At 25.7% G+C, this 14,347-nt stretch overlaps 1 protein-coding gene across 1 annotated transcript in view; it reads left to right on the top strand.

The window, feature by feature from the left end:
- Positions 1 to 2,162: 2,162 nt before the first annotated feature.
- The window catches only part of LOC112596573, a 163,426-nt gene continuing 151,241 nt past the window's right edge, over positions 2,163 to 14,347 (top strand). The window contains exon 1 of the mRNA XM_025342330.1: positions 2,163 to 2,631. Coding sequence (XP_025198115.1) covers positions 2,439 to 2,631 — 193 coding nt within the window. The 5' untranslated portion in view covers positions 2,163 to 2,438. The remainder of the gene's footprint in view (positions 2,632 to 14,347) is intronic.

Consider the following 14,347-nt stretch of genomic DNA (forward strand, 5'->3'; position numbering starts at 1 on the left):
TGGTGCGGCATGCTGCTGCTGGTTACCATTTAATGTAATTGTGTTATATTGGGATAGGTCGAACATAATACCACTAAAAAATTAATATAGAAAGATAATTGAGAGACATTTTCAATGTTATTATCAAGTATAATAATAATTGTTTGTTGAAAAAATACTATAGTATCGATAACTCTGCGTAGTTGTAAACACGACATGAAAATGCTACGATTTTATTCTGTATTATTGTTTTATTTAATCTTTCATTAATATTAGTAGCCATGTGCCACAAAAATAACTTTACGAGTGTTTGATATGCCTGCTTTGAAGTAATAAAAATATGATCTAATATATTGTATTATTCAATATAATTATTCGTATGGGTAGATTTATTAAATAAATCATTCATTATGATAGATATACTTGTTAATATTATTTACTAATTAACATTTTTAGTTCTATCTCACAGTTGTATTTGAAGAATCGTAAAACGGTTGTTTTAAGTATCTACTAGTCACAAGTAGTACGCTCTCTAAAGTAATGCAAACAGATATAAACATTGTCAATTCGAAAATAAAATTAATTGATGGAGAAATATGAAGTGATCAAAATACGACAATTTAAAAGCCAATTATTATAGTGTGTAATCAAAAAATTGCGAAGTACGATAATATGAACTACGCACAAAGAGTAAGTTAAGCTCTTGTATTTTGTCCGTTTTTCCGATGAAGTTAAGCGTAGAATAATACCAATTTATTGCTATAAATATTTTATTATTTCCGTTTCTAAGGACTCAGACGAACACAATATTCCGAGTCTTGGTAACGATAATTACCTCGGACTGTTATCATATTACATAATCAAAGTTTGCAATTAAGAGTAGAGTTCAGTAAAATACTAAAAAATAAATAATATTGTGAATTGTGATACATATCTATCATGTTATTTTTGCACTAGTAAGTTTTAAATTAATGAAAGATACGTGATGTTTAAACTAATCATATATATACATATTACTAAATTGTATTATTTATTAAGTTTTTTAGAGATTAAATCATCGAGAAACCTGCAAAGAATAAAACTATAGTTATAATTAATTAAACTTTTTTTTATTGTTTCGACATTATCAAATAATAATAAAAACTATTACTCTCATAAAATATCCAATATGAACTTAATAAATCTACTTGGAAACAAAGTAGGTAGTGTGACGTTGCTATCGTTAAAAATTAAAATATGTTAGACAAGTATTGATATTAATAAGATTATATATTTGTTTTTCACGCATAAAAGTAATATTAATATTCTATATTTTTTGTAAAAATCGTAATAATTATGTTAAAACGAAAACACAGGAATTGAGTTTTTAACTTTATTCGACCGGAAAATGGCGGGAAATCCTAGGATATTATATAGTATAATTTAAAACTTTCTTTTTTTTTTTTTTTTTTTATTTCGTCGTGATTTATTATTTGATTGTTTTCGTCGTAATTATTCTTCGGTTCTGAAATCGCGCGCGCGGCGCGGCGGCGACGAACGATAATAAGTAAATTAACGTAAGTAAACATCTCGTTACAGGCGGGAGACCCCGCGGAGACCGCTAGGGGCGTGGGAGGGGAGGGTAGAGAATACGTTTGAAATCTTAAAAATCAACGGAGAAAACGGGTGTAGCGTATACATTAAATGGATCACCCGCCCCGCCGGTCCGCCACCTATCACCTTACCGCGACTCGCCTCGCCGCCGACCGACGGAGGGACGCCGACGAAAAGGTTTGCGTGTGCGCGTACACCACGCATTTCCACACACACCGTCAAAAGCACCACGGGACTTTTGTCAGTCGTACTTCGGGCGTCGCGCGCGGACAACACACCGAAAAACCATCAGCGGGCCAGCGTGTCGTCAGCAGGGCGCGGGATCGTAGTACAGTCGTCGTCGTCGTCGTCGTCGTCATTATCATCATCATCATCATCATCATCATCATATCGCGTATATTAAAAATATTTATTTTTAATAATCATTACGACCGAATCGCTTGTTTTCCGTGTCGTTTACGTTTATATGTCGTACGACGAGTTCGGTTTTGTTTTTTTTTTTCAAATATCCGACGTCATAATATCCTCTCGATAGCGAATACATAATATATAATATATAATATATATTTACGCGATAATACGTCGTCGAGTCATATTATTATTATTACTGTATTCGATCCGTTCGTTCGTCGTACCGCCGGTCGGCTAGTCGTTGCGGTCATATTATATTACTCTGTCTGTTGTGATTTCATAGCGACGAAGACGACGACGACGACGACGGTAAACGAGAAGAAAACGACTGTCAAAATGTGATCGGCGATCAACGCCGCGACAACCGCCGAGGGGAGACGAGACACGCCGTTTTATGGGAACGCGTGGCCGTCCCGAGTGGTGAACCGCTGATAGCCGCACCTGCACCGTCCGCAATGTTCGCGGCCGCGTGGCTGCTGTTGGCCGCGGCCGTCGGTGCGGCGATGGCCAGCGAGTACCCCGAACGCGAGTGCTGCGATCCCGTCGACCCGCCGTCAGCGACCATCACGTCTGCGACGTCCGACTACGCGGCTGCCGCCGGTCGCGAGGTCGCGCCGCCCACGGCCACCGCCGTCGACGGACACCGTGGTACAGGTTTTGAACGTTTTCTATTTCGATTTTCGTCTATCCTCCCCTCTCGTCCCGGCCCCCTCACAGACCCGCCCCGATACCCCGACGCGCGTCTACAGTAATGGTCGCGTTAGGCAAACGGGTAGATTAGACCTGAGCTCGGAGACCGCGGTCACACGCGCTTATTTATTGTCGACATAGGTGACGGGTAACCTGCAGTACGGGTAGTAAACGGGTGCGCCTACTAATGGCTTTCTTGTCGGCTGCGTTAAAAATTACCTGACAATTTTTGATAAGACTTTAGAAAGCGTTATTGTCATAATACAACATTATAATTATCGTAATACGGTCTACGGTTTGTCGTAGTTTTCACAACTCGGTATCGAAAAACCGTGTTTAACTCGTCGGGTTACCATCTAGAACCACTTTCTGAACCATTCACGCGTTATAATAGTCGCGTCATTTTATGATACGACGTAGGTATAACATATTATATTCATACGAATAATATAAATTCACACATTATCATTATAAATATACTTCACACCTATTTCATTATATTGTTGTATATATATATATATATATGACAGCATAATATAATATATACTATTAGCTATATTATAATCGTGTGTGGTATTTGCATGTACGATTCTTATGCACAATTGCACAAATACCGTCACTTGACCGTCCGGCAATCGTATACATTTACCGTGTACAACACTATCGTAAATCGTAATATATTATAAATATATTGAAAAAGTGCCTAAAACAACTGTATTAGGTACTACGGTTTTGTTTCGTTTAATTTTGTTCGTCCTCTTTTATCACACCATATAGAAACGTAACGATTGTGCTTATCTTACCTCTACGAATCACGGATCTTGACCTGAAAATTAACGGAATAAGTATACATGCATAATAATAATAATAGTAATATTAACAACAATCATTTTTGTTGTCATCGCGACAGTATTTGAAAGGACGCGGTACTCTATATTATTTATTCTAACGTCACACCACCCCTGAGACTATAGTGTATTACTTCAGAATGTTATTTGATTTTGAATAATACAGTTGAATTAAATAATTATGATATAATTAGGTCATTTATTATTTACAAACGAATATTTTAGCACCTCAGCGCTCCGTGTTTTAGTTTCTTTAAAAAAAAAAAAAAAAAAACATCGTTTTTATTATGCAAACTTTTGACCACTCTCAAGTTACCGAGCTGTCTTTTGGTGCACAATGACAGAATAAATTAAATTTAAAAAAAAAATGCTGTATTTTAACTGTTTTCATTGAGCACTACATGCAACTTACCATTTAACCGTCATCATCAACGCCACACTGCCGCCGACGTCACCGTCGTAGTACACATAATATACAAGAATCGATATCTTAGAGGGCATATAATATTATATAGGTACCTACCCATTATTATGACGTCCAAACATTTTTTTTTAGCCACGGCCTAAATACCACCTCAAAACATTTTTCCGCGATATTTAATTTCGTCCTGAATTATAATAAACTTGAAAAAATTTACTAGATATATATTATATACTAAATAAAGGAAAATAAATAATTATGCCTTTATATATGGTATACGTTATTAAACAATACAACCTGCACCGCTATTTAAGACTATAATTATATATAATGTTAAGAGGGGGTAATAATGTATAAAAGTAAAAATATACAACTTAGATTCATATTTAATGACCTAGCAAGTCCACCGAGTATCCATTTTTAACCATATACCAATAACGGTTAGGTATATATACATATATTAAATATGATTTTATTATACAAAAGAACTATTCCGAAATTGAAGAAAAAACATCAGTAGCTCAATTCGGAAATTTCTTTTAAAATAATATTAACATTTTTTATTTATTATAATTTATCATTCACCAGTAGGAAGTAATTAGTATTTGATCTAACCTAACTTTATTTACTTTGTATTCTATTCGATATCACACAATAAAAACAAACCGCTTCAGAAAAGTTATTATTGCAACATTTATAATAATTACATGGGATTTTAAATTTATTCACGATACATTTTCATATTATTATTATTATTTTATAATATATTAAAAAAAATATTGTATGTTATTATAAAACTCTAGAGGTTTGGCATCGTAAATTGTAATCAATACTTTTCAAATGGACTCCGCAATACGAAATCTTGGCAACGATTTCATATTATTAGTGTTGGAACTTAATTAGAAATTGATTATGATTACATTTTTAATTATTTATGAGACTATGTCTTATAATATGTGTGTTATGAATAATAACTTTTTAAACAACTGGGAAAACATTAATTCCCATAAATTACTAAATAGTTTTAATACCTTTGAACAGTGTAAAATATAAATAAGATAAATTAATATTTTTAATAATTAATTAGATATTTTGAATTTGCAAGCAAAATTACATACTTGTACACAAATTACTCAGCAATTAATAAATTAAATGTGTTTAAAATAATTATTAACAACTAACAAGCAAGCATTACGATTTTAGAAAAAAAATTGACGTATGTAAATACTAAGTAGTGAATTAATTTTTAAACAAACAAAATGTATGTTTTAATATAATATACAAATAACAATGATAATAAAAATTACACAATGTGTATATATTATGTACATAATATTATTATGAAATCAGATGATTTTTTTTGCTTCATTATTTATTTTGTACTTTTATATTATCATAATTTTATATAGTATAAATAAATAAATTATAATTGAATAATAAAAGAAAAAAAAACAAAACAAAACATTGTAAGAAGATCTTCCACATAAAATTATAAATATTAATTGTTATTATTTGACCTCTATAATATACTAATCAAAATAACACATAATATTATTTAATTATTACCTAGTACCTACTGGTAAATGTATAAGTTATACTATTCGTAGTTCATGTGCTCTAAATATTCAATTGAGTATTTTTAATTTTTATATAAAATTACTTTATTGTACATTACTAATGTACTATACTATATTTAAATTTAAATCATTTATATACTGTATAAAATGTTTCTACAGTAAATAAACTGTTGTTATAAGTTTAATTTTTTGTTTGTAACTTTTGATTCAGATTATACTGCATATAGATACAATATAATATACTATATTAAAAAGTTTGAACTTTTTATGTTTAATGAAATACAGTTATATCCTAGCCAAGTCTCAAATTGTAATTTAAAATAATTTTAAAACATGTTTATACACTCTTTATTGTCTCACGTTTGTATTCACATTTTAAAATAATCATAACTCGATATTGTATGGGTATCACGATCTAGAAAAAATAGTTTTGTTATAAAAAAAAAATTAGATACTTACATAGTTTTTTGTGTAGTATAGTATAATATGATTAAAGTCAGCTCGATAAATTGTAACTTCTTGAGTTGAGAAAATAAAACGTTTTGATTAACATTGTCTACTCCCACGAGTAGCATGATACACGCACCGAGTAAAGTAACAACTACGATATAACACTTATATTATTGCAAATTTTTCTTAAGCACGGATATACTACAGCATCCTAGATTAATTTTTTCATTATTATATTACAATTGTTAAAACTATAAATATATCGTTTATGCTTTAACAAATGTGATTTAAACAAGTTGAGATTTTTATTTATTTAAAAATAACGATCTTAGAATAAAAATGGCTACGGTTATATCATTCACATACTTCAATAACTAAAATAAATGTTTGTATTTTATATATAAAAGTATAAATTAGTTTAATTTTTAAGCTAATTAAAGAGCATAATATGTCGAATTAGACAAGTGTAAAAGAACTAAAATCATAATGTTATTAGACTGTGTGAGATTACAATGTAATAAAGTATATTTAATTTTGCAATATATTATAGCATTTGCTATAAATATACCGGGCACATGTTAACTCCCTTAACATTTTGTAAATTCTCCTAAAATAAAATGTTGCTACCGTATTACATTTACATACATTTTCCCCTAAAAAAATTTTGCTATCGTATTACACTTATGTTGATTCCCAAAGAAGTCAAGTTAATGAAAAAAAATGGATTCAAGTTAAGTTAAAAATTAATAAATCATAAATTTAACTCGATAAGTTAAAAGTTAATGTAGAAAAAAAACATTGTCTCAAACCAGTTAAAAATAATTTATTTACTTTTATTTATTTGTATGTGGGTCATATAAACTGTAAAGAGTAACTAATTTTAGTTACTAATTTACGTCTTACTAATTTCCTATCTTATATAATAAATACATTTATTAAATTTTTATCATAATGTACATTATTGTGCAATATATATTATACCTATTTTATTTTACATGATTATTAAATATTTAATCTATACACATCTCAATTAATAATTTGAAAACTATTAATTTATTTATATAAAATAGCAAATTAAGGTCTTATAAAATTATATCCCGTCTATATCTAATATAATTCTAATTTTTTATTTAATCATCATACTCTTTTGAAACATGTAAATATCCATTCAAAAAAATAATTTAGTTTCCTCATAATACTAATAAAGATAACTTTGACTATTTCTTTTCTTAGACAATCACATACCATCGTTGTTACTTGATCTATATAATTCTAAGATAATAAGATAATTTGTGTTTTGTGTGATATTTTAACACCATGTAATTTATTAGTAGGTATGTCAGAAATGTAATTTATTATTAGTAAACGTGGTCATTCATTAATTTTGTATAAAATGTATGAATATTATTTTGAACGTATATTCAAACTGGTGAAAGAAGTGGCGTTCTTGTAATTAGAAAATGCTTAACATTATTACTCAATCAAAAAATAATCAACATGACAAAATCAATAATAATAATCTTAATAAGACTAGCACGACGATGAATTTTTCTAATTATAAAATATGAATAAAGAAATATAAATGCAATTAAAAATACATATATTTTTGGAAGATAATTAGAACCACCCCCACGTGGTGTCCTTTGGGTAACGCTATATAGTTCTAATATTTCGTAAAATGTTTTTAAAGGAATTTACTGTTTCATAATTTAGGGGAGTTTAGATTTTTTGTCCACAAACCTATTATAATATAAATCTATGTTAGGTATGTTAATTATATATATATATATATATATATATATATATATAAAGGCTTTAAGATGAATTTATTATAAATGTAATTAATAAATCAACTGTGAAATTAACGATTAATAGTTAATAACTTGTATTTTTCAATTATATACTTTATTTAAAACTTTTCTCGTCATATACTGTTGCTATATTTTATGAATAGTTTATTTCCGTTCTGTCGGAGAAAATAAATTAGTATAATATTGTAAAAATTGCTTACTGAAGTATCAAAATAAAATTTTTACTCTTTTAAGTTCAATCAAAAATTTTGTCAATTTCTTGAACTTTCTTTTCTAATTTTAACTATTTTTAGAAACATATATACATTTTTAATGAATTTATTTATTATTTAATTAATTGACTAACTCAATAAAACTTAATTGTTCATCAACTTAACAAAATTAATTAAAAATAGCCATAATAAATAGTTTTGTTTATTTTCTACGTAATATTATTTGTACAGTTATAAAATCATTGATTTAAATTATTAAGTGTATTTATCTTAGATTATTACTCACAAGATTTATGCAATATTGCGTAGATATTTCTTCTATGATTATATTTATTCGATAATTATACGTATAGACTGTACTTATGTGAAAATAAATACCTGCAACGTATTAAATGCTTATAACGTTAATAATAAGTAATTAAATTATAATTGCATAATGTGTATTAAAAATATAATTTATTTGAAAAAAAAAATTGAAAAATTTGAGTTCTTTAAATTTTTATTTATTGAAAATAAAATAATAATGAATTAATAAGAAAAATCTTTCATCGAGTATGCTACAACGTATTTAATGTGATTTTTGCATCATCGTATTAACTGTATTTTATGCTTATCAAAATCAAATAAAAAAAATAAATAAATGTAATAATTATATTTAATATAATAATATGCAATGAGTATTATTGACTAATAAGTATTAAGTAGATGCATTTAGAGGGTTGTTTATTAATAATATGAAATGTTACTAAAGTAACACATCATGTATATATTATTGTATAATACATTTAAATAAGTAAAAAAAAAATTCTCATTGTTTTTAATTTTCAAATGCGTTGTTGGTTTTGAGTCTTTTTGTACAGTATTACGAAAATTGGTCTTACTGCAATTTATTGCACTATTGTTTAACTGTTCATTCAAAAAGGAAAAATTTACTTCAGTAATTTTACCGAAATTGTATGTGCATACTGATTAAGTTTACTTAGTAAATAGTTACTTGTGTTTAACTAGCTATTAGTGCTATAAAAATTCTTTCTACATTAACAATATTTGAGAACAAATTATAAAACCTATAAATACAAGAGTATAACAGTATATTTATTTTATTTTTTTGTTTATATGATCAATTTACTATTTTTATATTTTAACCCAACAGTAAAAATAGTTAAATAGATGTTTAAAGATACATTTGTATAGCAAAAATTGGTTTCAACTTGACTTAACAATAATTTCAACTATTTAATTTCCAAGCTGTGGCAAGTGTTGTTAATGATATACGTACATGCATTTATGTGTAAAAATTTTTTTTTTTAATTGATTTGTTTTAGATTTTGTAAACAATATAATATATCATACTTATATGCACACTAATGGTAAATTATTTTTTATACGCATCATGTAATAACTAAATTACTAATTCAATCTAACCAGCATTGTGAAAAAATGTTTGATACACTGCAGCTACTTAAAAATGTATCTATTCTTTCCTTAAGGGAGTGACTTTTCTCAGGAGTATTGAATCGACACTTATTGAATTCACGTTTATAGGACGTAGGTATTGTATAGTTTGCGAGTGGTTGACGATCATTTTTAGGTAAAATTCCCTAGAAAGTTTTACTACTATACAGTTAATCTAGTATATATGCTCATCTACGTTTTTTCAACGGGAAAAATATTTTTGATCTGTAATGAATAGGTAAATGAAAAGTATAAAAATCTTATCACACTTTTGATTTTTTTCAAGACTTATAATTATAATCGTATTAAAAAAAATTATTTTCTAATTTATCAGAATTTATTTTAAATGACAGCAAAATAAAAAATATTTCATAATAATAGTGATTTATTTGGAGAAAAATATCGTAAGTTAATATAATTTTGAACACGAAAAGTCATATAAGTAGGAATCAATTTCCTGCGTATCTTAGAAAAATATTTGAAAAGATAGAATAAGAAATTAAATCATAAAATCATATTTTTTTAGAAATTTAAATAAGAAACATAGAGTTCCATATTATTTGTTAAATGTAGGCCTTAAAAAATGGAGAACTTGAGAAAATATTTTAGCTAAAGAGTAGAACAATTATAATTAATGTTAATGATATAAATTACAATTTTTTTTTTTAAAGCATTCTGTAACGAAATTGCGAACACAATTTATTTGGTATAGTTAATGAATTTTACAATTTTAATTACGTGCCTAGATTTAAAAACATAATACATACATAGTACCTGTTATTATATTTTATTATTTAAATTTAATATAATAGTAAATTTTCAGTTCGTTGTACTGTATTTATTTACATATATTTAGGTAAATATAATGTAAAAAAATAATATAATATTTCGTTAAAACCCACGAATTTACGTCTTGCTAAAATTTTTCAATTGTTCAGTCATTATTAATCACACATTTAACAGTTAACATATAAGTGTATCATAACTTTACTTAACCTATATGCAAAGTAATTATATTATATTATTCATTGTTTATATATTAATTTAATATATGATATAATGATATAACAATATGTTTAAAATTTTTTTATACACTATTGAGTACAAAGTTAGGTAATTTAAATGTATTGAAAGGTTTGAATTTATATTAATTTATTCATTCTATAGTTTACCACCCATTAGTTGAAAATTAAATTATTTATCATTTAAATAATACATTTTTTTTTATCTAAAAATAAATCATTAAGATTTATTGATTATTTTTTAATTACATAATATTGTCATCTTTATTCACAATTTATTTGATTATATTGTTTTAGTATGTATTAAATTGTTGTGAACTGTAGGTACCTAAAAAAAATCATTATCATAATATTTCATTTAATAATGATTACGATGATGACAATAATGATGTTAAACCATTTTTAATTATCATTTAACCAGATATTTTATTGATTTTCTATATTTTTTTAAATAAATCCTTTCAAGAAATTTTTTATTTTTATCACGATCTCAACCACTCATTTTAATATTTAAAACATTTATTTTACAAAAGTAAATCAAGATATATCACCCCACAACGACAAATAGTACTCGTGTACTGAATACTGAAAACTAAAAACGATAAACAAAAAATTATCTTTTTTCTATTATTATTGTTATATTTTTCGTTATTGTCTTACTGTAGTAAGATTAAGTTTTGAATACCATACACAATAAAATTAATCATACAGATTTATTAAGGTCAATATTTTATACATAAACTTATAATTTAAATAAACTAAATTTTTCTTATTATTATTAAAAATTTGACTTTTTAAAATTATCATAATAGTATGATTACTTTGTTATAGGTTTTTCAGAAAATTTGTGTTTATTCTATTATTTATTTATTATAATTTATGTAATTAATTTTTAAAATATTTAAAAATATGTTTATTTTAAATTTAATTTTGTTAAAGCAAGAAACTTAAGTAACATAAAATTTCCATATTCATCTAACAGTCTATTCTAAATAATAGAATCTACAAATTTTTTATTTAGCAGATCCAAGAGTACAAAATTTTTTTATTATACTATTAGATTTATAACCGAAATAACTATTAATATGTATAATAATGGAATTTGAGAATTATAAGTCATTAAAATGTATGCTATAATATTGATAAAGAATTCCAATTGTAAAATTTACTGAGGAAATCACTTTTGTCTATTTAATCTATTCCAGTAAAACAGCTTTAATTTTTGATTTATTACTGATAATATCAAATATTTTTTTTTAGTAGTTATCTGCAAATTATGGAAAAACTTAAATTAAAAAATCCTTTAGTTTTACTGTTTACAAATAAACACAAATTTTTTATAAGAGAATCGTCACATCTATATTATCATATAAATTTACAATGTTTGTTTAAATACTTGAAATTTAAAAAGCTCAGCCATATTTTAAAGTGACTTACCTATACAATATAATAATTTTGGAACTGATTGTATAGTTTTAAATTACGTATTTACATGTTTATAGATTTCTTGTGGTTTAAATGGACTCCATTGATATGTTTTATTAAAAAATATTAGGTAATCAAAAAAAAAAAACAAAGAACATTTTAAAATGTGTTAAAAAATTGTTATAAGTAGTTAAGCAGATGAAACTTTCGGTTATATTATACCAAAAAGTTTTAAAAATAAATCTAAAAATTTAATGATTATATTTATTAAATTTTATACATTTTATTTGTAATTTGTAATTTCTTAAGTAGTCATTTAAAATTATACTTAAATATTCTATAAAATAAAAACTAATTTAAGTACGATAATAATAATGTATATTACCTATAATCTAATTTAATTATGTGGTATTCAACTTTTTTTAATAGGTTATAAAAACTAAAAAGTTGTTAAATACACTTACGGCTCAAAGTTGTATATGTTGTACTTTAAATTAAAATATTAACAAAAAAAAAAAAAAAAAAATGTCTGGGAAATCTTTTTGCACTTTACATTGATTATACGCGTTATCATACTTGTGATTACATATGATATTTATATAAAACACAACTTGTTTTAATTTTTACTATTAATAGAATTAAAATATAAATTATATTTTGTGTGACATTAATAAAAATATTTTAAACATTTTCGTAGAACTTGTAGCATTATTCAATTTAAAATCGTTGACACTGTTTGCTGCTAAAACAATAATAATTTTTACAATGTACGTACTAACATAAAAGGACGGTGTACACCACCATGATCTATTATTTTAAGTGTTTACAAGATAAAAAAAAAAAAAAATACATTGTTTTAAAAAATAATGTTTTTATCTACTTTCGAATTACATAGAGTAAGAAATATATCATCTATTACATTTTAAGTTAAACTATGAATTATGAAATGCAATTAAAATAACAAGTTAATTTAATTTAATAAAAATTTTGTTAAAACTGTAAATTTAAATTACTGTAACACCTAATATTATGCAGAGTATTTTTTACCATAAATACTTAATGTTCTAAAATAATTAAATTTTTGAAAAAAAAAATTATATTTATTCATATAATGTTATATAATAAATAGATACTTAATATTATTTTATTTATCCAACTATTTTTAAATAATTAAATCAGAATGCAATTTAATTTTTATTTCGTAATCTGAAGTAAAACATATTTTATTCATATAAATATTGAACTTTATAGAATAAGTTATTTTAAGCATTTAAAGCATAGTTAAATATTATGAAAAGACAATAATTTTAGAAACTATTAATAATTTGTTATTCAAAAAATGATATTTTATATAATAAAATGTTTGATTATTAAATGATATAAATATTATTTTGTTGTATTGGTTTCGCGGGTTTTGTTATGACCTAATGTAGTATAGCATTAATAATAAACATTTATTTTCTGGCATAACTCTCCGCAACGTTTTGACGACTATACCTTAATTACTTTTGCATTAAATGAAAATTGTTTTATTTCTTGTTACGGGTTTTCGTCGTGGAATATATCAATGTGTATAGGTTAAACACACTTAACGGTGTACTGACGAGTTATTTTCTTCGATACATAATAATATTATGTGCATCGATGCGTTTCCCAAATATTTTGACATAAACGAATATTTTCGTATGAGAAATAACCTTTAAATGTGAATGTGTTCGGAACGCTCCCGGTGGTATATTTATATATTTTTTTTTTTTTGTTCAGGCCAACCATTTAAGGCGGACAGTGTATTATTATTATATGTACCTATACCTACGCGTCGTTTATATATATATATATATTATTATATACAACTCTGAGACCGTTTTGAACTGTCGGCATTGTATGAAAAAAGAAACTTTGTATAAATTCCCCGCTAAACCGCGTAACATCATTTACGCACTGTGTATAATATTTGCGTTTTGAGAGATGATGATTGCGACGACGACGATGCACGTAGGCGAATACTGAATAATGTGATCGCTGAGCCTCGTTTTCTTGTTACAGGCGTTGCATCAAAGGTTAAGAGAAAAATTTTAAAACTCTCAACTGCCGAAAAAAAAATGGTCACAGCATTAGTATTATAATATTAACGACGAATGTTAATTTAAAAGAATATATATTTGCTGGTTTATTGATTAATTTATCACCGAACAATAAGTATATTTGATCAATCAATGTTTTCAAAAAATTTTTTCTTCTATATAATATGTTTAAAAACTATTCAAGGCACAATTTCATGAATGAAACAAATTTTATTATTTTTATGGCTATCAGTATGGCTTAATTTTGAATGATAACGGTTCTGAGAAAAGCGATTAATATTTTGAATTTCTATTTTATGATTGTGTATGTGTATACTGCATATAAACACATTCAATTATTGTGTAAGTAGAAAAATAATTTGATTTTTG

This window comes from Melanaphis sacchari, unplaced genomic scaffold (genome assembly GCF_002803265.2).
Source record: "Melanaphis sacchari strain LSU unplaced genomic scaffold, SCAv2.0 Contig32_pilon_pilon, whole genome shotgun sequence".
In the NCBI taxonomy this organism is placed as follows: Eukaryota; Metazoa; Arthropoda; class Insecta; order Hemiptera; family Aphididae; genus Melanaphis; species Melanaphis sacchari.